The sequence below is a fragment of the Lampetra planeri genome, chromosome 17 (genome assembly GCF_965212315.1).
Source record: "Lampetra planeri chromosome 17, kcLamPlan1.2.h2, whole genome shotgun sequence".
In the NCBI taxonomy this organism is placed as follows: domain Eukaryota; kingdom Metazoa; phylum Chordata; class Hyperoartia; order Petromyzontiformes; family Petromyzontidae; genus Lampetra; species Lampetra planeri.
The window spans coordinates 3,956,690-3,980,170 of NC_136123.1; the positions used below are offsets into that span (position 1 = coordinate 3,956,690).

General features: G+C 42.7%; 1 protein-coding gene across 3 annotated transcripts in view; it reads left to right on the top strand.

Moving 5' to 3' along the window:
- LOC144723278 (teneurin-3-like) overlaps positions 1–23,481 on the top strand; it is a 469,866-nt gene that overhangs the window by 298,471 nt on the left and 147,914 nt on the right. For all 3 annotated transcript variants that reach the window (XM_078601881.1, XM_078601882.1, XM_078601883.1), the window contains one exon: positions 768–875. In XM_078601881.1, the coding sequence (XP_078458007.1) occupies positions 768–875 (108 nt within the window). The remainder of the gene's footprint in view (positions 1–767; positions 876–23,481) is intronic.

Sequence of the window (23,481 nt, forward strand, 5' to 3'; positions counted from 1 at the left end):
GCGAAAGCGACGAAACGGTGGGAGGGAGGATTGTGGAGAGGCAGGAGAGATTGAGAGGTGGGAATAAGGAGAGCAAGGGTGCGGGGGGGGAGAGACAGGAATAGAGATGGGGGGGGGGAGCGGGTAAGATAGAATGGAGTGGGGAGAGGGATACAGGGGGAGGGAGAAGTATAGGGGACAGAGGAAGAGAGAGCGAGAGAGAGAGCGAGAGAGTGAGCGAGAGGTGGGGGTTTACATAAAGAAAAAAAATACGAAATGATGAACGAAGCAAAGTGCCGACTACACCGAGCATCTTCTTGTTTCCACTGATCGTAAAAAAAAAGAAAAAACAGAGGCAGAGCAAGACTTTGGGATACACAGTGCAGAGCTGGAGAGAGAATGGTGGGGAGAGCGAGAGAGACAATGATCGCGATATAAAAAAAGTGTTTTCTGGCTGGCTGGAAAGAATGGATGGACTGTCATGTCCAAACGATGTGCGGATTGCTCGTTACATTTTAAAGTGCACTGTCGTGTTACATATGAAATGTCATTTATGCATGCGATGTATGCGAGGATATTTTCAGTCCCGGTCTTCTCCGGCAGAATTTAAGCCCCGCTTTAAGACATGAAAAAATAAAATTGAATCCTGATTGCGGTTCCTGTATTGGAAATTGTTATTGGACCTTGAATCGCTTTCTTCACTGACGCTCTTGGTGCTTCCCGTGTGTGTGTTCCCCCCCCCCCCCCCCCCCGTGCAAATTTGGTGCCGGCGGTGTCGTTTTGTGCAGTGCTTCACGTGTATGGGCTTGACTGGCGCCTGCAGCGACCCGTGGAGGAGGGAGCTGCCGGAAGTCCTGATGGCCCGACCAGAGGTCCCGTCGTTTTCCCTGGAAGAGGTGAGACCCTGAGGTCCCGGGGGGCACAGAGCACCGTGCACTTCGCTCGTTTGCACAGCGCCTGGGCCCGTGCCAGTCACTCGTGGGGGATTGGGGTGCTTTGGATCGATGAGTCTCCCCCAGTTAAAAGTCAAAACGCCTCCAAAAGCAACCCCGCATCGCTTCCCATGTCACTTTTATTTTGACAGACTGTTAACTTTGTCGTCTTATGTTGCTAGCTTTTGTGCCATACGGAGCGTGCGTGGCAGCAGTGTTTCAATTTGGGGCGCCACTGTGGCGAGATGTTAACTACCTCGCCTGGTTTAAATTTGGGGCGCAACTGTGGCGAGATGTTAACTACCTCGCGTGGTATACAGGAGATTATGTGTTTGATCCTGAAGCCTGTATATTTGGAGATTGCATGTTCTCCCCGTGGTACGGGTTTTCCATCAACATTTAGAAACATGCATTTAGTTGGCTGTTATATATTTATATATGACAAGCTAACTTCGTTGAGCTATCATTTGTGGCCAGGTCGCTTCTGAAAAAGAGCTATAAAGTTGAGTGGGCCTTACCTGGTAAAATAAAAATTATTTATAGTTTAGTTTCAATGTAAGAACTCAAGATTCTCACCTCACGGATCCTTTGCTTAAACCCAAGCAATTATGATTAAAGCGCATTCTCAAGTATGTTAATGGTAATTAGTCTGTTCAGCGAAAACTGTACACAAAAACAAAAACCATGGCATAAAATATACATATTTTGTCATGATAATTTCGAAAAAAAATCCATCTTTCAAAATTTTATATCAGTTTTATAGTCATGCGTGGACGCGTTACACTCGTCCGCAGAGATGGTGGGAAAATGTGTCCCTTTGTGTGAACCAGATGTTGCTTGAAGGGATCTCCCAAGGTAGCTCTGGGGGGGAGGAATTCCATCAAACAACAATGCACGGCTTTTTTCGAATGAAGTTTAATTCTCCGTGAATTCATGATTGGGTTTCAAATGAAAACACCTCCCCCGTGTATATTGTCATTGCATACCTTTGCATTATTTCGCAACATGCGCCATGGAGCTCATTACTGCAGGACATATTTAGTACTGTTGCATGAGCCATGGTGCAAAAGGTCAGACTCACTGGACACAACCAATCCATCCTCCTTCCTTGCTCACAGTTCCGCCCTTGCTCTCTCACGTCAGCATGACTATTCAATTAACAGAATCCCGCGGCATACTCTATTAAATCATGAGGGTGTGCTGTGTGTCTAGCCCGCCGCTCATTACTGATTAACCACTCAGCTCTGCCCACCTTTCAGTTAAATAGCAATTTAAGCCATACTTCCCTCCTAATTATTTAGTTTACAAGCCACTTTTCTGCCAATTGATGGCTGCACTCCCAGTGATATAGCATTTCCTAATAGTAAAGAGTTATTCTGTTGTTGTAAACGATTGCCCTCTCTGGCTACAAGCCTCAAAATCCCATAAATACGCGCTGTGGGCGTCCTGAGATGCTCAGGGCGTCCATGGAGTCAGTGAAGGCTGAAATTTTGCACTCAATCTTACAGAGCGAGGGAAGGCGAATGGCGGCTCTGGGATGCTTCGGGCCAATTGACATGTGCCTGTTAGCGGTCTTCCAGTCTTGTGCCTCTTATGGAGCGTTGAAACGATAGGTACACTTACACGAACGTGCGCGTGTAGTGTAGCGGTTATTGCACCACCAGTGACGATTATTTGAACCGGTCCCGGGCCTCCCCTAGGTCGACTCAGCCTCAAATGAGTACCTGGTGCTGCGATGTGTAAGCATCGCCACTAGGGAGACAAAGGCGGCCGGGCGTGGTGTTGGACACCCACCGCTTCGTGTGCCGTGCCGGCCTTGAAAGTAGTGCTTGCTAGCAGCACTTGTCATTACAGTCTCTTCAGGCTATACGGCGGATCTTTGTCTGTGTTTCAAGTCGGGTGTAACCTCAATACGTCCCATTAACGCTACACCCCTGTATCAGCAGCGAAACGGCCTTGGTGACAAACGGCCACAAGTCAGACCGCACGGAAGTTTTTGGGGGAAAACTTCTGGTTGGCCGGAGAACGTTGGGAAAACTAACAGAAAAAAAATCCGAGCCGGGTCGTGGCAGCCACTTTAGTTGCTGAGGCTGAGTGTTTGTTAGCGGCGTCGTAGCCGCGTGATGAATGTGCAGGCTCCTGCCGACCTCCCCTCCCCACATGCCGCCTGCCACCTCAATTAGCGGCGCCCGTGCACACGGGGCAAGTGTTTGCGTGCACTGCCCGCTTTTGCGATGGCTTTAAGCATTAAACGTGGCCTCCTTTTACACCCATTTCGCGTCGTCGATTTACACCGCACCGCCCCCCACCCCTTTCCTTCCCAACAAATGTGCACGTTCACGTTCGCAGGTATTAACGGTGCAAAAACTCTTTGCATTTTATGTCTGTTTCAGCTACTGCGAGTGCAGTTAACTCGTGCGTTGCATGGTGATGTTACCAGCAAGTGTTGAAGGAAGAAGTGCTTTAATTTAGTTAATTAGGAAGAAAAGTGAGTACAGTTATTGCCTTGGTATTACAGAGGCGCTTTGGGTAATCACTCGAATCCATGGAAGATAGATAATGGTATATCATTTGTTTATGTCAATTTGCTTTTTTCGATTTAGTTCATAAAGCAACTCAAATGTACAATCTAACTGGAACTGGCAAACATCCCAAAGCCCAAACATTTAGCTGTAAATTCCTCAATAGGGATTACACAACAGCAACATCGTCCCTACTGCAAAACACTTGGCAGGACCCTCCTGAATGAGAGTCTTGAGACTCAGTGAGGCTTTACTGGGTAAATGAGCGTCATAATGATACATTAAATCGAAGATGTTAACTACCTTGCCTCGTAGAAAGTAGTTTGTGGGTTCGATCCCGACCCTGACGCGTGCTCTTTATTTGGAGTCGCGTGGATTTTTCTCCAGGTCCTCCGGTTGCTCCCTCCACATTTAGAATCAACGTCACGCGTTCAGAGTATTTGGCTGCTCTACATTTCCACGTGACAAGCCACTCTGTTGAGCTATCATTTGTGGCCAGGTCGCGTCTGAAAAAAGAGCTATATAGCTCAGTGGGACTTACCTTGTGGAATATAAATAGTTAATAGTTAAAAAATATATATATATATACCATTGGAACCTCATTTGCCAGTAAAACATATGATAATTGTTTTTTTACCCTTCTATCTGGCAACAAAACTGACACCTTTTTTACAAGGAGTCATGTTTGCATAGACCACAATACCTGCAGTCATAATGCAAACAAAAAACATAACTCTGATAATGTATGCATTGTCTTTGAGTTGTGCGCCTTTTGGCGTCATCTGGTCCAACCTATGTGAGACTAGGCTCTAAGGAAAGCTGTCTCGGGTGTGGACCAATCAACTTCAAGGACAGTGCATACATTATCAGAGTTATGTTTTTTGTTTGCATTATGACTGCAGGTATTGTGGTCTATGCAAACATGACTCCTTGTAAAAAAAAGGTGTCAGTTTTGTTGCCAGATAGAAGGGTAAAAAAACAATTATTATAATATATATAGTTGAAAAACAAGTACATAATTTGGGATCAGTTTTGTAGTGGTTAGCACACGGTGCTGTGGAACAGATAACCTGAGTTTGATTCCCGCCCACGACTAATATAAGTGGCAAGTAATATCTGAACCAGTCCTGTGCCCCATCTTTGCCAACCAGGACTAAATAGTGTGGGGAAGTATGGTTAAATAACCCCCGTGACTGACCCTACATAGGCTTGGGTCATCCAGCAAGGGATTGTATGTATGTATGTTGAACTTCTTTCACGCCATGCCGTGCTAATCAGAGGTGTGGAGGAAAGATAACAAACTGTTTAACAAAGGACAGTAAATTAGCATCGCTATTATTATTGATCTGTACGCAATTATGAAAGGCATGATTCATGAAAGGAAGTGTGTGCTCTATTTGAACTATGCTTAAAATGATATAAAGCCTAGGCAATGGCCTGAAAACCAAAACCAACATTCGACTCAATCTGTGTCTCCGTGTACACAATAACGTCATCACCATTGTTCATTAAATTTATTTGTAAATTTGAAAGTTTTCAGAGTTTTCCATCCTGACCGACACTCGTGCTACATCATGTAGCCTGGACAATGTGTTCCAGCAAATGCTATGAAGTGACATTTTCAAGCTTACCACCCATGTGTGCAATTTGCAAGACATTTTTTCCGTTCTTTTTTTTGCATTTTGTTACATTAGTTTTACGACTTGAACCTCAAAACAATGGAATAATATTTTAAAAGGTCATGTGTCTAGCGTTGCTTCAATGTCCTCGGTAGATGTGATGTTGATCCAATTTCAGATTGTTGCAGGGTGGCCGCAATGTTAACACTCATGCCTCACAGCAAGAACGGACTTGAATCGATTCCTGACTCGGGTGCCTTTCTGCGTAGAGTTTGTACTTGTATGGAGTTTGTATGGAGTTTCTATGGAGTTTGCATGTTGTATGTTCTACCACTGGTTCTGCATCGGTTTCCTCTGGATTCACTTGTTCCCCCCCCCCACTCCCTTAACTAAAGAAAAACTCGATTAATTACGCACATGCTATTTCATAGCAATCACTGACCCTCTACTGGCAGACATTTACGCCTCGACAAGCCAGCTATTAGGTACATTTGTGCCGTACTGGGACAGCTACCACCAGGGCAGTGTTTCCCAAACTTTGTTTGTCCCGCGGACCACTCAGACCTCCCACCCCTGGTGACAAAGCTCATTCACGTATCTCTCTAAATACCAGTAATACAAAATGATTCATATTACCGGAACGTAAAAACATGTTTCTTTTTAGATTTGAAGCTTTCGTGACTGCAAGGATTCATATTCTTAGGGTTTTTTTTCGGTAAAGTCACGTAGGTAAAACATTAAAATTAATAAAAGTAAAATAAAATAAAAATCACGACGTTTCGGAGGCAACACAAGCTTCCGTCTTCAGGTGGAACCGTCACAGCCACGACAGCTGTATCAAGTATTGTGATTTTTTATTTTATTTTACTTTTATTAATTTTTATGTTTCACCTATGTGACTTTACCGAAAAAAAACCTAAGAATATGTTTCTTTTTATGCAGCTTCAGTTTTTTTATATATATATAGGGGGAGGCATTTAGATCTTGGGGTGAGGGTAGTTTAAATAATTAATTACCGTGAGTAAAATATGAATTATTGTGCGAAACAAAAAGTATACACACAACCTGCGTTTGCATCACAGCCTCACGCACCACCTGGAGGACCGTCGCTGACCTCCTCCGATGGCCTTGGGACCCACACTCCGAGAACCACTGCACTAGGGGGAGATCTGCAGTTGGAAATGTATGGTTAGCTGATAGCGCGCCATATGATTGGACGTTCATTCATCAAACATACAACACACGTGCATGCCGGCACTCATATACAGTAGTTAACACGACCTTGTTTTCGCATAATATACCTAAACTGAAGAAATACGTTTTTAATTAGCACCTTTAGCTTGTAAATTGGATAGACATGAATATTTATACAGTAATGATGCAATCATTGCTCACCAACAGAATTCCTACATTAATGGGGTCAAGGCAATGATGTTTTACATCTTGTAGATTTCAGTAATAACCCTATATACGTGAAGGTATAGACTGAAATAAAAACATACAATAAAATACTAACTTATTTATATGTATGCATTGCCATGGTAATTATATATATATACTTCTTATAAGTAGAATGATAATATAATATGATAATATAATACAACCCTGGAGCATTGCGAGTTTTAATTACATTTTTTGTTCTTGTCAAAAAAAAAAAGTGAAAGTGATAATATCTTTTTCACTCAATTTAGAACTGAAGCAGTGCTCCTCTTATTTACAGCCCTGAGCAGCAGTTAGACATTTCACACTCCTATAGTGAGGGCGAGTCTCTCCAGAGAAGAGCCACTGTTCACTTTCCCACACAGTGGTACTTTTTTTTATTGACCCCGGTGGGATGATGGGCTCATGAGTCAGTCGCCAAAACATGAATTTGAACGGTGCAACCTTACAATTGTGAGCCGCTCGCTCAACCTGTGAGCCAACAAGTTTGTTGTTGGATCAGTCTCTTCAGAGCAAATAATAATAATAATACATTCTGTGCTGGAAATACTCAAAACACATCATTTCGATAAGATAAAAAAAAAATTTTGTCCGAATTTGCACGTGTCACGATGACACACGAAATTATAGTAATTTTTCACACATTTCCTAGAATGGATGTTTTTTCTCACCTATACTTTGAATAACAAGTGAGAGAGTTACGGGTTTCCAATGTGTGGGAAATTATAATGTGAATGAGTAACAGATGGGTTATTGTGGCAACCAGAATTGCCTGCACAATGCTGTGCGGGACCAAGGGCAAGTGGTATGAATCAACACTGCTTGTGGAGGCCTTCGCTAGTGTTGTTTACAACAAGCTTGAGTGGACTGTCATCGCGGTGGGTTTTTTTCCCTCTCTTCTTTTTCCTGGAATGAAATGTCGCACGAATGTGCTTGTGTTGATATGCAAAAGAACATGAGAAAGGTTACAAACGAGAGGGAGGGGGGGGGTCCATTTGGTTCCGTCTGCCTTGTCAGGTTCTTTATACCCTTAATTGGACTACGCTTCTTATGAAGGACATATCCATAGCCGAGGTGTCCACTTATTACAAATACCCATTGGGAATTTTCAGTCCCAAGAGATTATTCTTGTATCTGTAATATTTAATTCAGCATGAGCGCTGAGTTCCGGCTCAAGCCTGTCAAGTTTTTTCATGTAAGTTAAGGCGTAAAATATCATGGAATCAGCAAAAACATTTTCAGATGCCACACGGTTCATGCTGTTTGTAATGCAGCTGCCTCACTAATGATTTGTCCCACTGAACTTTTGTGAGCGCTGCTTAGTCAGAACCAAAATTAGAAAATTTAAACACGGTGCAGTGTTACTTGAACGTGTATCGGGGTCGTTGCTCTTGAACACGGAAGCTTGTGTTGCCTCCGAAACGTCGTGATTTTTATTTTATTTTTATTTTATTTTTATTTTACTTTTATTACTTTTAATTTTTTTACCTACGTGACTTTACCGAAAAAACCTAAGAATACAAGGTTATCTGTTTATATAACCCACCATTTGTTCATGACCCTCTTACTTGTACTTGTTAGAACACAATGGCTATATTGGACAGAGTAAAACTTGGGAGGAATAATATAGGTAATTTTATTGTTTTGTCTATACTTTTCCCAAGGCCGTAATTATAATATCTACCAGGTTGTTGGGGGGCGCCATAGCCGCCCCCCAACAACGTAGTATGTGGTTGTTCGGGGGCGCCACAGGCACAACCACAGCCTCCGTCGGCTCCACCGGCCCACCCGGCTCCATCGACTCCCTCCGTTGGCTCCCTCGGCCCTCTCACAAACGGCCCCGCCAGCCGCTGCTGGGAGCGCACCCCAGGAGCGCAAGCCTCAGGCGGCCATCAGTGGAGAGCACGGGGCTCCCTCAGGGCAGCAGTGGACGGAGCACGGCTCTGCCTCAGGGCAGCAGCGGAGAGAGCGCGGATCTCCCTCAGGGCAGCAGTGGACAGAGCATGGCTCTCCCTCAGGGCAGCAGTGGAGAGAGCGCGTCTGGCTCCCTCACGGCAGCAGTGGAGACAGCGCGGCTCTCTCTAAAGCCAGCAGTGGAGAGCACGGGGGTCCCTCAGGGCAGCAGTGGACGGAGCACGGCTCTCCCTCAGGGCAGCAGCGGAGAGAGCTCATCTGGCTCCCTCACGGCAGCAGTGGAGACAGCGCGGCTCTCTCTAAAGCCAGCAGTGGAGAGCACGGGGGTCCCTCAGGGCAACAGTGGACGGAGCACGGCTCTGCCTCACTCTCACTCACCAGTCTCCTCACTCTCACTCACCAGTCTCCTCACTCTCACTCACCAGTCTCCTCACTCTCACTCAGCCGTCTCTTGCTCGCGGTCACGTGACGCACTTGAAGCAATCCGTGCCGCATTAATCACAGAATGACAGAATCACAGATAGACAGACCTGGGCGTTTATATATTAGTATTGGGGGGGGGGACACATCAAATATGCTCAAAATGCCCCCTCCCCCACAATACGTTGCTATAAAAATATTAAAAATGATAATAATTGCGATGCTATGTAAATAAAAAGAACAATTTGCTCAACCTTGGCCACAATATCTGGACTTGTCTTCATATAACAATGCATAGGTTATGTTTATATGATTGTGGTTATGGTTGTACTTTATGAATCCCTAATCTCTGCCATTACATAAAATGAAACAAGAAAAGGTAAAAAAGAAAAAAACAGCAATGTAATACAATACACTATTAGACATTATTGTAACAACAACAAAAAGTCCATCCCATATGGAAGTGAATTTTTTTATATTTTAGGCAGGAAATGGCAGGAAATGAGTTTTCAAATTTCGATTTTTTTTTTTTTCTGGGGGGGGGGACCCCAGACCCCCTGGAAGATTTGGTCCCCCCCCAATGTTGACTCCATGGCTACGGCCTTGTTCCCCCCCCCCCCCCCTATTGTGTTCGTACGGATGCCGTTAATTCAGCTTTGTTTTTATTCAGAGCCATGCCATGAGGATCAATGCTAGAAGAGACAAAACATGAAGCCAAGACGTCTGGCAGTTTAGGATAACACCAAAGCCATGGACTTCAATTTGTGGTCCGAGCTACAGCTCGTATCCTTAAATGACTATGCACAGGCAGTGGAGGACCTGTAATTGAGGTCTGATCAGTTATCACAAATGATCGTTTACATCTCTGTATTGATCAACTGGCAGGTGACGGTTTCCCCACGTCACGTTGGCTGTGAAGGTTTTTGAGCAGACTGCGACTGTGCGGGTTGACAAATAGGGGCCCAGCAACAGTTAGAATCGTGGCTCGCCCGCTTGATGTTAGCCATGGCCGGGAATGTAACACGGGCAGACGGTTTCATAGTGCAGTGCGCAAATCTAAAACATCACCACTTCCGCCAAAGCCTGTATAAGTGTATATCGTGGGTGGTGATTAACAACTTTGCATTTATAAGATTTACGTAACATGCAAAATAGGGTAATTGTGCATTCGTCACCGAGACACTCAAAGTGCTTATAATTGTGGCATCCAGCAGATTATTGTCGTTTCAAGCTTCAAAGTTGGACATTCACAACAGACTACATGTACACATCTGTAGTCAATGAAACATTTTGTTTGACAGCAGGAGGTCTTTTTGTTCTTACACATATGCCATTTCCCCGCAGGGATGTGTAAGTCAATTAAACGAATTTAATAACTTGCCATTTTGCACACGTTAATTGAAATAAACTGGTGCTAGACATAGGATGTTATTATTACTTTAAAAAAGTTAAAGACTAGTTGTGTAATAGATGAGCTTTGTGAGAAAGTCATACTCAAAAGTAAACTTCACAAGTTGTGCTTGTGCAAAATAGAATTGTGCATGAGCGTGTAATCCAGTGATTGGTGTCAAGTCAAATTCTGGTCAGGGATAATTAAGTACAGTACATTAGAAAAGACATTCAAGTTGGTCGAAGAACCAAAAAGTTTAAAGGCATTTTTTTATAAAGTTATATTTTCTATCAAGCTGCACTGATTAGCCTTTTTTTTGTCCATAACATATTTGGACCGAGGAAATGTTGTTTCCTAACTCTTTCAGATACGTGTTATCTTATATATATATAGTTTTAGTGTGTGAAGAAAATATAATCGTGTTTGAACAGCACATGCTCTTTAATTGACTACGCATGCCTGCCTATGAAAGCATGCATTTTATTTAAATGTTGGGCAATGTTTATATAGTTTATCAAAGGAAAACACCGATTATATATTGAAAGTATAAGTTGAGCTCTTCAAAACAGACTTAGTGTTTTCTCACACGAAAAAATATAAATCTGTAGCTACATTTTCCACACAACAGGAAACACTTTTGTCACTTGAAGGCATAAAGAAAGAAAAGTTGCAAACCAGAGACAAACACAAAAAGGCCATTACTCCATTGAAATTCCTTTATCGTTTTTGAACAAGCTCTCATTCTGACACTTGTGCGCTGTTTAGTGTTTAACCATTTTTGCCTATGAATTGTATTCATTGAACTCCCACTTCTTCTCGATCAGTTCCATTCATTACATAAAGGATGTGAAGTATAATGAAGCAATGATTTATGGCTGTGTAAAAAAACCAGCATTGTGTTCATTAAAAACAAACTCCCACACACTAAAAATAGGTTTGAAAACTACTCCGGAAATTCAGAGTTCAAAAACGCACAATTTCCGAAATGGTTAAACCTGCCCGAGCTTGTGCTGTTAGTAGCCTTGTCAATTTTTTATTTTATGCTTTGCATGGACGAAATAATCCATAGTTGCCCATCAGCTGGCCCCAAGGCATGCCTTAGCATGGCCCTGAGCTCTCTCTGATGAAACTAGTTTCTGACAACATCCTTCTCATTACCACAAAAAATATGCAAATTACCTGTTGCCCATGCCCCCTTTCTTTTTTAACTTGGAGCCATGTGTGCTGGCAGGGCAGAGCTCTTGAGCATAAACACTCCCAAATGAGACAGCTGTCAGGGTTGGCCCACTTTTTTGCACGGCGCATTGGCTTTGACGTGCGCCTCACGTGACTTGATTTTGCAATTTTAGTCACCGTCTTCTTGGACAAATTTCAGTTTTTGAATCGAGTGCACAGAGCGCATGTCCGATGCCTTACAAGCTCCAAGGTTCCTTCCATATTTGTTTTATTTTATTTTTAAACTATTTAAAATCTGTATTTACCAGAGACATACACAATACATATATAATTTAGATATGAATATATTACAATATGTAAACTCTATGTTTTGGCATGTCAGTGAATTCATGCTACTTTCTCCTTTCAAAGGGTAAGAGTTACCAGTTTCGGTAGCTTACAGTGATAACAGTTCTGCTCAGCGCCACCGCATTGCACACATGCAACGGATTCATTGTGATTGTGTGCAGCGCAGAGAATGCCTTCTTGTGCATCTCACTCTTACAACTCTGCAGAGATGGTTCTATTTGCAATGGTCCCATCACAACCTGATGTGCCAGTCAACATTCTCGAGCATTCATGTTGCACCGGCACATCAAACACTCATCAGGCGGCTGATTTTTGTCTAATGAGTTCATAATTCATCAGCCGTTTTTGAAGTGGGATATGGCCATCACGCTATCGCCTGTTCTCGTAAAAATGTATCACGTTTTACGTAGAATTAATGGATTTTTCGTCTTAGTTTGTGTACACGTGCCATCTGGCGCATCATTAATGCAAGCAAAACTCACCGCGGGAATGTGGTTCGTGTTTAAATATTGGTTGTTGATACTGTTTGGTTCTTTCGGTAGAGTCACATAGATAGAACAATAACTATTAGATCATGACGTTTCGATCGCATATACGTTTGAGGTGGGTACAACCTAAGGGTAAGTGCTGTATTGTTTCACCTGAAGACGATCGCTTGTGTTGCGATCATAACGTCGTGATCTGTTAAGTTATTTTTCTACCTACGTGACTTTACCGAAAGAGCCAAACAGTATGAATACCTGTAGTCACGAAAGCTTCAAATCAAGATTGGTTGTTGAGTTTGCTGACTTCATTTGGCAATCTATTTAGTTCAAAGTCAACCATATTGAGACATGACAAACGGTTAGGTACTGAACTTAACTGTTTTATTATTATTATTATTGGTTCTTTTTATTATTGACAATAGACTCATTGATCAATAACACTGCCCTATATAGGAAACCACTAAATAAAAGGTGATGGTTCAGGCAATGCCTAATCTCCATAGGTAGAAGTGTCAATCATGATCTTTGCTGTGCCTTTGTTATTTGTGCTTGTGCACCATTACCAGAGGAGTATCACAATTTTGTATTCTTTATATTAATGGGAAGACCTATCTACGGCTAAAACAATCAACCATGGCTGGATATATTCGAAAAATCCAACTTACAAGCAGTTTTGTTTCTGTGATATCATCTGACCTTTTTTTGCTTGTATCAGAGTATGAAAAATAAGAATAGCCCCAGTGAGTTGGAGAGCAAATCCACAACATTTACAATCTGAGTACGACGTTTTGCCAGTAATTACAACTAGCATCATGTTTCATTCCTTAAATGGAGGGATAGATGTGATGACGTCACTTGTGAGCCCACACGTGCGAAGGGGGTGGGGATTCATGAATGCATATACATTACAATAGGTATCCATTGTCGGTTGGGTTGTTCATATGGTAATCAACATACATTATGCATGCACATTATGCATGTCCCCCCTGTCGTTTGCGTGAAATAAAATATCAGTACCTGTTAATGTCTGCGTACAGGTAATCCCCATGCATTTAAACAATATTATTTGATGATTCGCTTCCAAGCGGCACTAAACCTGTAGATTCTCTAATTAGTGTTGGCCAGACGTAACGAGTTTTGCACAGAACGTCAATATGATCAACATCAATTGAGTGTCCTTGTTGGCACGTGTGTTCTGATGTAGGGTTGTATTTGTTTCGTTACATATAAGGCTAATTTGTATGTGGCACAGCCTATTGTACTAATTATGGGTCTTAATGGGACATCAGGTTTGTGAATCTTTAGTAGCCCATAACATCTTGGTGGTTTTGACGCCCTTGGTTTGATCAGGTATTGCTATTCCTTTGGAATTGATGACTTGGCAATGATTGCCGTTGTCTTACATTCCAGGTATCTATTTGGTGTTTGAATATATTGACACCTGTTTTATTGCCAGAAAGGGTTAAAAAGAGCTTCAAAGCTCATCGGATTCCTCCAGCCTCAAGAAAGATTTGTATTCTGATCAAGTAATGTTGTTATTCTACAGTGCAGGGATGGCTTCTAGCTATTAAAATAGCCGTTTGATTCCATTTCCCACCTACAACATCACTTTGAATGCTGGGAGTTGAGTGCAAAAATTCAAGTAACACTTTGGGCCATTTTTTTAAGCCACTGAATAGTGGCAAAACGGTTTACAGTTGATATGTCGCGTTGGTTTTTGTTGCTTGTCTATACTTTGGGGCCTGATTCAGAATCAGAATCTTTATTTATACTGGAGGAATGCAATGAGCTATGAAGTTATTTTTCATCAGATGACCAGTAGTTTCACGGATGTAAAGTAGATTAAGGTGTCGGCATATGGCGATGCATGAATTGGTCAATCACAATGGATTCTTACACTCACAATACAGTGATACCTCGGTTCACGAACTTAATTCGTGAACTGACTCTGGTCGCGAACCGAATTGGTCGTGAACCGAGGCACATTTCCCCATAGGGTTCAATGTAAATCCGGTTAATCCGTTCTGACCTTTTTTTTTGGTTTTTGGAGCACAAAAATATGAAACAAATTACAATACACATTAGTACTGTACAGTATAGTAATGTATAAAGAGAGAACACTAACCTTGCTTGAGATGACTTCAGTAAGCACTCAAACGGGTGAACTGTACAATACAGTAAGTACAGTATTGTACAGTACAGTACAGTAGTACAGTACAGTACTGTATGTGCTAAAAAGCACACCAAAAAGCAAAAAGTCACTGAAAGTGTCTTCACAGTACTCACAGTACTTCCTTCTGCGTCTCTGCTTCTCTCCACGATCTTCCTACAGGAAGTCACGACCACGTGACAGCCTGGAAATAGCATTAAAATGGCCGCGGCTCCTGTTCGTGAACCGAAGCAGATTTTTATGAACTTTTCTGTTCGTGAACCGAGTTGTTCGTGAACAGAAGCGGAGTTCGTGAACCGAAGCAGATTTTTATGAACTTTTCTGTTCGTGAACCGAGTTGTTCGTGAACAGAAGCGGAGTTCGTGAACCGGAGCAGATTTTTATGAACTTTTCTGTTCGTGAACCGAGTTGTTCGTGAACAGAAGCGGAGTTCGTGAACCGGAGCATATTGTTATGAACTTTTCTGTTCGTGAACCGAGTTGTTCGTGAACAGAAGCGGAGTTCGTGAACCGAGGTATCACTGTACATGCATCCAATTATTCGTGTGAGGATTTATTATTTACGATGCATGCAAATTGTTCGACAGTGAAATCCTTGTGCTACATTTAGGCTAATTGAGTTGAACAGAATGGTACAAATGGGGATAGAGCAATGTTTCTAGTGACAGAGCCATTGGCACAATGCACCCATTACTGACAACGTGGGGAAATGTCTAGGTGATGTTTTTCAGCCATTGCAACCACAAACAGAATCTGGCACAACATTTCACGATCAACGTGGAATGGTGGGGCATTTGTGAGGACACCACACTATGATCCCAGCCACTGGAGTTTGATTCTCAGCCACAGTTAACATCAATGGTGAGTGATATCTAAACCAGTCCGGTGGCACACTCCAATAATGCGCAATGACCAGCATGGTGAAGTATGGTCGAACAACCCTCCCATTACTGACATGACGTGGGGAGGCCTTCATCCAGCATTTGATTGACACTGGGCTGAACATTTTATTTTAATTTGTTCCATAACTACCCATGATGCTTGCATATTGAGTCCCATTATTTACCCCGATTGTGCCTGTATTCGGTAATATGCCTCAGCCTGAATTCGGTAATAAAATGTGGAAATTTGAATGTCTACAGCAGTTATTGACAAATAATACACTATCTTGCTGATCTATAGATGAGCGCTAGGTCTGAGTCTAGGAGAACACTCAATTACGTGTGTGTGTGTTTATGATTGTGGGTAGCGGTGGTGTAGCGGTTAGCACGCTGTGCTATGAACCCGGCGACCATAGTTATATTCCTGCTCATGGCCAACACCAGGTCCTGGGCCTCCCCTAGGTCGACTCAGCCTTAAATAAGTACCTAGTCTGGTGTGTAATCATCGTCACTGGGGAGTGGTGCTGGCCACCCACCCCCTCATGTACCGTACCGGCCTTCAAGGGTGCTCACTAACAGCACTTGTCCCCAAAAGCCTGCTAAGGCTATACCGGGGATATTTGTCTTTGTCTTGTTCAATATAATTGTCATGCTCAGTGCAGATAGCTACTGTGTGGTGGGTCCAGTACAGAGTAAAAGGCAATTGCTTGGAAATTGAGTAAGTAAATTGTCTGAAAATAAATACTTACATTTGTACATTTTTATATTACGCAATTGATTTACAACTTTAAGTACACATAGGGTGTAAAGAAAATGAATACTTCTTTTTCAATTTTGAAAGTAAATCATGAAATCAAACCCGCAAGAGATAAGACAATGTAATTATTTACAATACTTATTGTTGAATGTTAGACCCAATTGCAGATACGTTCTTACATTCTTGTTGCGAACCATAGCACATCAAACGGCTCATTCTATAAACCCTGAATGTTTGAATCATGATGATTTTTTTTACAAGCCTTTGTTAATTTATTTGCTGGGTTCCTGGGGCTTGCTCCAGTTGCAATCAGCAAACCCATTTGGGTTATGTTACATTTCATAGCTGTGACAGGGATGTGTTCCAGATACCTGATTGGCAATTGATTTTATAAATGTGCTTTTGTGTTGTAATTACAAAAATTCATTTCAGGTTCATTAGCTGCTTTTATTATTCCCAAATTCTGTAGTGTAAGCGATTTTTGTTGTAATAAAAACCTGTCTATCGTCCCTTGCTATTCTATAGCAAAACATGATTGTCATAACATATTGGTGATTCTGAAATATTTTCTCAACTTTCACTACTTCATTTATATTATAAAAGCCACAATGATACATGTGATTGCCTCAGCCTGAATTCGCTGTCGTGTAACATTTATGGAGAGACCCTCTTGTTTAATCCGAAACTGCGTTTATGTAAAACAGTACATAGGTTTCCCTCTTTTTTGAAAATCTACTTTGTATTCTGGGTTTCTTTAATGATAATATTTTTATATATATATATAAAATATATATAGTATACAGGATGAGATTTGCTATCAAAATTTGATCGCTGCTAATAGTGTATCTCCACATTTCATTTTTGCTATGTTTGAATGGCAAGCATAGAATGACATTGGATTTTTGAAATATTGTCGTGTGCTTAAAGCGACTGCATGCAATTGACTGTTTCTCTCTCGCTCTCTCTTCAGGGAATAATTAAATAAAGAAATATACATCCTGCCACTAGGATTCCCATGTTACACTCTTTCTATACAACACCTCGAGATGCCTTTGTATTGAGAAGTTATATATATCCAAATTGTGTAAATTATACTTCCTCAAATATATGGCTCAAAAATGTGTATAGTGCCTAGCACATTAGTTGTAAAGTGTGTCACTGGAAATAAAAGATGAAGCCTCGGCTTAAATTTTTTTACAGACAGTTGTTGAACCGTTCGAGTAATAATAATAACGATAGTTTGCAGATTGTTGTCTTTCCACTGCTGGGTGAGTGTCTCCCCATGCCCTGTTGGTTGTGATGGCTTTGACCACACTTGATTTTGCTGGTCAATGATTGGTTCAGACAGCACTTGCCCATGACGCTTGCCATGGCCTAGAAAAAAACTCGGGTCGCTGGGTTCAACGTGCAGCGCACCGACCACTGCACCACTCTTCCACTCCTGGGCTCGTTGAGGAGGCTTAATTATATATTAGGATTTACTCTGGCAATACACGCCTAACTTCTCAAACAAAATATTGGACGTCAAGGAACGTGTTGTCCTAAATCCACATCAAAATGTCGGCACTGTGCAGGAATACAAAGAAAGGCTTTTGATTTCGATGTGTTCGTTATGTAGTGACTGACTTGGAGACATAACTTCTTGGAGGCAATTATTTAATTAAGCACCGAGCACACTTTGCACACTTTATACAATACACACCCTATACTGTTACACTCTCTCTGTCTCTCGCTTATACGCAACTCGACACTTGTTGCTAGCCTACAACACAACGCTCGCTGTCTGACACTGACGGCGCTGAACAGAGACAGCCAATTACGTCTAGCAGCGCAATTATCAATTGACGACGTGACAGCGACGAAGGCACGAGACGACAGCGGCGATGGCGACGATCTTCAACAGCGACGACGACGGGAATCCCACTCCAAACGACAGCCCCGAGCTCTCGCTCGGGGTCCCCTTTTATCTTCCCAGCATGGCCTCGCTCCACCCTGGCCACGCCCCCTTTCTAGAACCTACTAGCGGGTTCCCGACATGTCCCTTCCGTAATCTTTCCCCTAGATCCCTCTCGGGTCTATCACGTGGCCTGCTGTCAGTCAGAGCTGCTTCAAGTTGCAGATGCCCTTCCCTGCCAGCAGAAAGCACTATGCTACGTAGTGACCAATTCTATGTCACTACAGCTAGTTTGTTAATCCTCTTCATCCCCAGTGGGACACGAGGCCGCAATGAGTTCCCTCCACTTCTTTCTGTCCTTGGCAACATGTTAAGCCTCGCCCCAAGAGACGTCGATCACTGCTACCGGCTCGTCCTTGACGGTCAAAAGGAATCCTGGGTCTCCCAGGTTTTTTTTTTGCCCAGTGGTGTCTATCTAAGGGCAATTTTTGGTGTATGGTGCCTGGTCCGTTTTAAGAACATGTCTGAGCCATCCAAGTCACCGTCTCTCGATGTTTTGTGTGATATTAGGGCAACCGGTATTCTTGTACACTTCGCTGTTGTGGATTTCGTTTCGCCAGAAGATGCAGCCGATTCTCCTGAGTCATCTGTTATGGAAGGATTCCATCCTCTACCGTGTCGGTCTTGCCATCACGCCAACTATCCGAGCCGTACAACGGTGCCGGTTTAACGTTACTGTTATACGGCTGGATCTCAATGTGCAGCTTGTGCTTGCTCCGTTTCCCAATATTTTATTTAATCTCTATGTTCCTGCAACCACCTGATAGCCGAGTCCAAGCAGATAACCAATGCGTCATGCATCGTCGCCAGAAGTGAGGTTTTACATTTTAACATTTTAAGATTGATGGGAAAGACAATGTGTTATTTATACGGGCAGCCTAATGGAACAGAATGCACTAAAAATACTTATCGAGCGAAAATACAATTAAACTTCTCTTTAATCTGCGTGATAAATTTGCATACGTAATCATCACAACTTAATCATTTGCATCCCTTTCTCAATCCAATGCTGGATGAAGGTCCCCCCCCATGCTGTGTTGATCATGGAGGATGTGTGACCATACTTCATCATGCTGGTTAGTGCGGGTTGGTGAAGGGGTGCGGGGGGGGCAAGACCAGTTCAGATGTCACTCACCACTATAGTCATGCATTGAATTATTTTGGACGTGCATGCATATGTGCTAATTGTGGGGCACAGTAGTGTTAGTGTTCGGCCTTCATAGGTGCTCCCTAACAGCACTTGCCCGAAAAGTCAGTTAAGGCTATACGGGAGATTTTTGTCTTTGCCATTTGTCAGATAAATAATTAATTCCTCTGCTGGAGCACAAAACTTCAGTAGAAGTGGCCGTTGTCAGAACATTAAGCCCATTTGTTTGCTAAACATATGAAGAATGGCCCTTTGATACCATTAGAGCACTCATAGGAACTCAGCTCATGAGAGTTGAAAGGAGCACCTTTGTACAATCAATAAGAAACAGAGCTAGCATATGCAGGAAACACAGCATGGTAAACATACGCATGCTGGTCATTACAGGGATACAATACGTAAATCGTACTTGCATGCAGTTAGTGTGGATAACAATGAAATGAATCTAGAATGAAAGGACAATTTACGCGAGTAAGCTGCTGGTACCGAGTAACGCCCCCCATGAACTCATATTGCCAAGGGGATTACCGTTACACATGATCACCTACTGATGCTCAGAAGCTCATACGATATCAGACTATAAGCAAAGGCAAACAGTAGATGCTATTTGCTCAGCGGGCGCCATTTAGGTTTAAGGTGAATGGCATTATCATTTCCCAATCGAATTTTGAATTAGGGAACCCGCTGGAGTGTGAAAGCATATCCAGGCACAGGAGAGCAGATCATGTCACGGAGTTTAAATGTGTGTCCGCGAGCTGCGGATGAAGCGCTGATGGCTTATTTACGTGTACGAAATGCTATTTTCCTGTATTTTAGTCTAGTATCCTTGTAGCACCCCCAACTGCTCCGTAGCGTCGTATGGCTGGAGGGAGCTGAGCCCCTCCTCCACCCCATACAAAGACAAAGATCCCCCTTTGTAGCCTTAACAGACTGTTGGGGCAGGTGATGTTCGCGAGCACATATGAAGGCCGGCATGGCATGCAAGGGGGTGGGTGGCTAGTACCACCTTTGTCTCCCGAGTGGCGATGATAACACACCACACCTGGTACTCGTTTTAGACAGAGTCGACCTAGGGGTGGCCTAGGACCAGTTCAGATAATTGTCACTGGTGTTGGCCGTCAGAAATCGAACCCGGGTTTTCGGGTTTGTAGCACAGCGTGCTAACAGTTGCACCACCGCTCGCTCCCCACGTGTCATGACAACAACAGCCGGCATTCGCCATGAAGTGGTGGTGAGGTCACCACGATGCTTATGCCAGGCCTGGTGCACTTCGAGGCCACGTGAAGTGTCGAAGGTTTGCTGACAGGAGGTCATGGGACAGACCATGGGTTGACTGACGGAGATGACTCGCAGATGCACCAGCTGTGCCCCCTACAGTACCAACTTGTTGCATTTTAGTCGCCCGGTGCTCCACTTGTGATTGTCGCTCCTCTGCCCTCCGTTGTTGTAGCCTGACTCCCTCCAATTGCCCAGTAGCATCCTTCATGAGCCTCCTCTGTAGAGGCCGATCTTGACACCGTTGGTGCCGGTCTTCGGCAAGTCAATTCAGCTCCACATCGTCCTGTACCAAATCAGGCCATCTCTTTTCCGGCCCGTGTCATACCCATTCAGCCCCCTCTATACATCGAAACAGAAGCTGCTTGGGCATTTGGTGGCTGGGCATGCGGGCTACATGACCCAGCCAACACAGCTTGGCCCGCAGGAGAAGCTCACTGATGGAAATGTGTCCAGATCTTTCAAGGATTTGTGAGTTCCTCACACAATCCAGCCTTCAGGTTAAACCCAGGATCGACTGTAGGCAGGTCAGCCTGAATCTCTCTAACCAGCGCAGATGTTCCATTAGAGGGGGTCCACATTTCGCAAGCATCGAGGAGGGGAGGGCATGACTGTGGCCGAAAAGACCCGAAGCCTCGTGTGGAGCGACATATCAGGTAGCTTTCGCACAGCGTTACGCAGCTGATGGAAAGATAATGCCCTCGACTGATTCAGGAACTGAGACCTTTGCTGTCAAGGCAGAGCTGCTGACGTCATGAGGCCACCAATAGCATGGACATATTTCCATCAGTTCGACCAGATTTCTGTAGAGCGCATCCCTAATAGGAACACAACTTCATATTGGATTATCTCTATGGGAGTTACCGAGCCCCCCCCCCCCCCCACGTTACAGAAAGGACAGGAGCTATTGCCTTAACCCCTTTCAACCGTAGTTGGAAAGCATTACGAATGGATGAGCAGGGGGTTGTTTCGCGGTACAGTTTTGGATGAGCTGCCACGAGACGGGTCTCGGCACTGTTCACGTTGAATCAAATTTGACCATAACATTTAATCGGAAAAGCAGCTGGTAATTCATGATGTGTTTAAATGCTATAATAAATACCATACGTGAGCTCGTCTCGTGAGTGTCATGCATAATATTATTTTGGATTTCTAGATAGATTTCCATCATACAAAGTTCAGGTCAGTTGATTAAGCCTTGTATATAAAATCTCCTTCCTTTTAAATTTTGACTCAAAACATTTCGTGACCGCAGGAATTCATATTTTTTTATTCTTTCAGTAAAGTCACGTAGATAGAAAGATACACTCATCTCTAAACCTCTATAAACAGTTTGCCTTTAGAGGCTAACCCCCCTTTTCCTGATGATGACTGCTATTTAAATTACTGAAAAAACAAGAATAAGTCTACATTATAGACTGCCAGTACACTCACTCAGTTTAATAACCATTGCTACAGTCTACATCATAGACTGCCAATACGCTCATCAGCTTAAAACCCAGGCTACAGTCTACATTGTAGACTGCCAGTACACTCACCCAGCTTAATAACCATTGCTACAATCTACATTATAGACTGCCAGTACACTCACAAAACTTAATAACCACGCTACAGTGTACATTAGAGACTGACAGTACACTCACAAAACTTAATAACCACGCTACAGTGTACATTAGAGACTGACAGTACACTCACTCCGATTAAGAACCAGACTACAGTCTACATTTGTGTTTTTTTTGTTGGTTATTATTCTATTTTTTGTTCATTATTTTATTCGTATTCACTTAATTTTTTGTTTATTATAATTTTTCTATCTACTTGACTTTACCGAAAGAACCAAAGAATACTCCTTTTTGTTCTATGGAACCCCTTGTAAAAAATGCTCCTTTCCCGTGTAATGTGCTTGCTACCGAATCAGCCAATAACAAAATGGCGTCTTCGCTTCGTGGGCCTCACCCAAAATAAACGGGCTGACTGAACTTTTGTAAAAAAAAAAATCTCTAATAAAAGAAAGCTGAAAAAGTAGGGCAGTTGAGAGAAATGCATATTAGAAGCCTCTTTCAACTTTTGCAAAATTACGATCTCCACCCCTTGACTATTCGGTTGCACTGGATTGGATTGCTTGAGTATTTCTGCACACACGTTGGCTCAATTACGTTTTCATATGCAGGCAAAGGCTCCATCCAAGTTTCTGGATAATTTTTTTTCTCTTTCTGAGCTGTACTATTAAGCACCATATGTCGTTTTTTGTAAAAAAAGAAAAAATCCCAGTGGATTTAGCGCTTTTCTACAGCCGTCTTCGGTATTGACAAATCTACAGCACATTTGTTGTCAATCAATATTCTTGCTGACTCTTACCAGAAACTAAATTAGCGACACATGTGTCCGTGAAATAATGGCATGATCAAATTTGCATATATTTGTACAGCATTATGGATTTCTTACAACTCCCGTTGGGTACTTTTTCTGCACGATGCACAATTTGATTACTATTGAAGGCGTTTCATTATTAATGTACACTCACAATTCTATGGATTATTTATATTGAAATAATAGAATATCATCACAATAATTACGTTTGTATCAGACCTTAATAGCATGACAGCCTATTACCAAATCACTTGAAAGGAAAAAAAAGAGCTTGATCTTGTCAAAATCTCACAGGATTTAATCTTGTTGGTGCTTGGATGGGTAACCACTACGCACAAAAACAGGTTTAGTAGGCTTTGTGGGCATAAGGGGGCAGTGCAGCATTAATATTGTTGTGTACTCCGTCCACCTCAACAAACCTACACAGCCACATGTGGAGGCCCTCATCCAGCAGTGGATTGACAAGATGGCCTGTACGTGTGTGTGATCTGGTAAAATCACATCTCAATGAAGTCCGCCTCTCCAAATGTTCACTGACCTCTGCATTTTAATGTTTCAAATTGCATTAACAAATGTTTATTTTATGCCTTAACTCAATCAATCATTGTCTGGAGTTGAATGAATTTTATTAATATCTCATGACATGCCAAAACATTAATTTATAGCACTGTTTAAAGTGTTGCAGTTATTTATTAGACCACTT